This window comes from Pygoscelis adeliae, unplaced genomic scaffold (genome assembly GCF_000699105.1).
Source record: "Pygoscelis adeliae isolate BGI_AS28 unplaced genomic scaffold, ASM69910v1 Scaffold265, whole genome shotgun sequence".
Taxonomy (NCBI): Eukaryota; Metazoa; Chordata; class Aves; order Sphenisciformes; family Spheniscidae; genus Pygoscelis; species Pygoscelis adeliae.
In genome coordinates, this window is record NW_008824810.1 from 951,135 (window position 1) to 953,806 (window position 2,672).

Consider the following 2,672-nt stretch of genomic DNA (forward strand, 5'->3'; position numbering starts at 1 on the left):
TGGCTCGCAGCTATCTGCTTGTATGAGTTACTCGATTTGAGGTTTGGGCAAACTTCCGGAGAGTAAATACCTGTGACACAGTCTTCCCAGTATGCGGGTTGCAGTGGTATTGTAAACTGTATGTGTCACGCTTTGTAATTGCAAAAATATACCCACACCCACTTGTTGATGCCAAATAGTTCTAATGATGAGCATGGAAAGGCAAAGTAGTTGTTTGACTGGAAGAATTTGGATGGCCTGTTTGAGGGGTGCTGTCAAGGTTGAGCATGATAGGAAGCATGAATCTTCACAGCTGGTACTTGTTAGATGTAATGAGAGGAAAAGGCATGGCCTACATCGACAGTTAAAAATAGAGGAGGTTGCATTTTCTTCTGGTGACAGCTTTAAATCTGAGCTCTGTTCTTGTCTTTTGGCATCTCTGCAGTGTCTTGATGAAATACGCATTTGTGAATTACACAACTGTATGTTTACTTGCGAAGGAAGGTAATATTAGTACTGAGCAATAAACACGTCAACTCCTCCACTAAAAATATATTTAAAAGTGGGTAAACTTTTGAACAGAGTTTCTTTTCTGTTAATCTTTTCCTTGTCAGCCTAAACATGTCTAACACCTAAGTGCTGGCTGCTGCAGTCCCTGTGAAGCAGAGTTTGGAGCTCAGATGACAATGCTGCAGCATTTTGGAATGTGAAGCCAGTGTGGGAAAAAAAAAAACCCAAGCAAAAACCCCCATACCTCCCTCCCTTTTCTTTTGGGAGCGGGGACGGGAAAGGGAAATAGAGCTTAAACCTCTGCTGGCTTCTGTGCTCATAATGTTCTGGGTGGGATGGTCATCCAGAATGGATGATCTCCAGATGGGATCGCGTCAGCCAGTTCTGACTACTGTGGGACTTCAGCAAACTGTCAGGGCTTCAGCAGTAGTTTATGTGTAAAGCAGTTTGTGATCTGTTTTATATTATGCCTTTCATTCTGTAGCTTTCATCCTTTAAGCCTTTTGCGTGGAACTTCATGAGGCCAAAGAATACTAACAAGGGTAAATTACTCGAAGTTTCCAACAGAAAGAGAGCATTGGTTTTTGTTAAACCTTGCGTGTTTTCTCGCTTGCCTACAGGAATTGCCATATGTATGTAGATGGTTTTGGCTCTGGCTGTAAGTTCTTGATTGACGCTTCCTGCTTGGTAGGAGTAGTGTTATGCTTTTACATCAGCTGCAAATGGTTATGAGTTATTAACTGACTATGAGACTTCAAGCCAAGCATCTTGTGTTCCCTTTGCAGAAACGCAGCTGAATGGAGCTTAAAGGGCCACAGAGGAAAGAACTTGGAACACCTTTCTGAAGGTTTAAGATGTGTCTGACAGTGACCTCCTTACCTTAGTAATAAAGAAGAGTTTTTCAACAGGAGCTTAGGATATCTTTACTCCAGCTTATTAATATACTAACTGGAATGGTGTTCTGACAACAGTTCTCCGTAGTAAAGTACTTACCCTACTACAGAACGGTACTATTTTCTCTACTGATAATGCAACTCAATGGAGGAAAGTAATGTTTTGATAAGCATGCGTGAAGATCGTTCCTTTCATGTGCGATACAGGTAAGACTGTATTAATTTTAGTATGGATGAATAAGTGCTGTTAATAATAGAAAGCTAAACAAGTTGCAACAAATAGTTTGGTATCTCTGTTACTAGTGTTACTGAAACTGAAAGCTAAAATAACTTTTTTTTTTCTTTTCGCGATTTTTGAACTATGAAAATTCACTTCTGTTATATAGTAGATTATACTAATATAATTACGTGATTGCATAGTGTTGGAACCGTGTGCAGTTGCAGAACAGTACATGATTGTCTGTGTTTCTGATAGAATGATATGAAGTATGATCCCTGCATGGTAACAGCTGCTCTGTCGTCTTTCAGCTTTTGGGCTGCATATGCAAATTGTTGAGTTTTGTCTGCTGAAGTTCTCTGTACTTGGCCCGTTACTGCTTCTATGAATAATGAATTTTTAGGTGCCCTGTCACCTAGAGCAGTATTTTCCTTGCCTACAATAAAGAGATTTGATTGATAGATAAAAACTGCTGTGGTACCTTGGACTAAAAGAGTACTGTTACTGCAAGTGAAGAGGATTCGTGATTCCCCTTCTGAGAGCTTTTATAATTTTTCCTCTGGAACCCCCTTTACAGACGTGGGACAACATGCTAGCCTTGCAGACTCCCTCTAATGAACCTGAACAACAGAAGCATTGTGTAGTGCGTGGTAGTTGGATGGCTGGTGTTTGGAAGGGTAAATCTTGCAGCTCATTCAATAGGAAGGGACACTGCAACACTGGAATGATTGTCTTAAAAACAAATAAAAAGCATGATTATTCTTGTGTGCTCCCCCCGCCCTCTCCCCTGTTCATCCTTGCTTTGGAGGCCTTTTCCTTGCTAGCTAACAGGAACAAAGCACCACCCTTATTTGTAAGACAGCCCGTGCTATGGCTTAAAATTAATTCTGAAGACGTTCTGACAGCGTTAGATTGCTGTAAGATTGGTCTGCACTTCTGTTTCGTAGAAGTACAGTGTTAGTTCTGGTTAGCAGTGCAGTCAGCAGGAGGAGCTTTTTCATGGTCAGTAGGGAGAAAATTAGCAAATAATCTGTAATTTACTTTCTGCTCTCTTTATTTTGCTGAAATCTTCA

The 2,672-nt window shown here is 40.7% G+C and overlaps 1 protein-coding gene across 1 annotated transcript in view; it reads left to right on the forward strand.

The window, feature by feature from the left end:
• The first annotated feature begins 1,275 nt into the window (after positions 1 to 1,275).
• The window catches only part of GPSM2 (G-protein signaling modulator 2), a 20,499-nt gene continuing 19,102 nt past the window's right edge, over positions 1,276 to 2,672 (forward strand). The window contains exon 1 of the mRNA XM_009324225.1: positions 1,276 to 1,589. Within this exon, the coding sequence (XP_009322500.1) occupies positions 1,528 to 1,589 (62 nt within the window). The 5' untranslated portion in view covers positions 1,276 to 1,527. The remainder of the gene's footprint in view (positions 1,590 to 2,672) is intronic.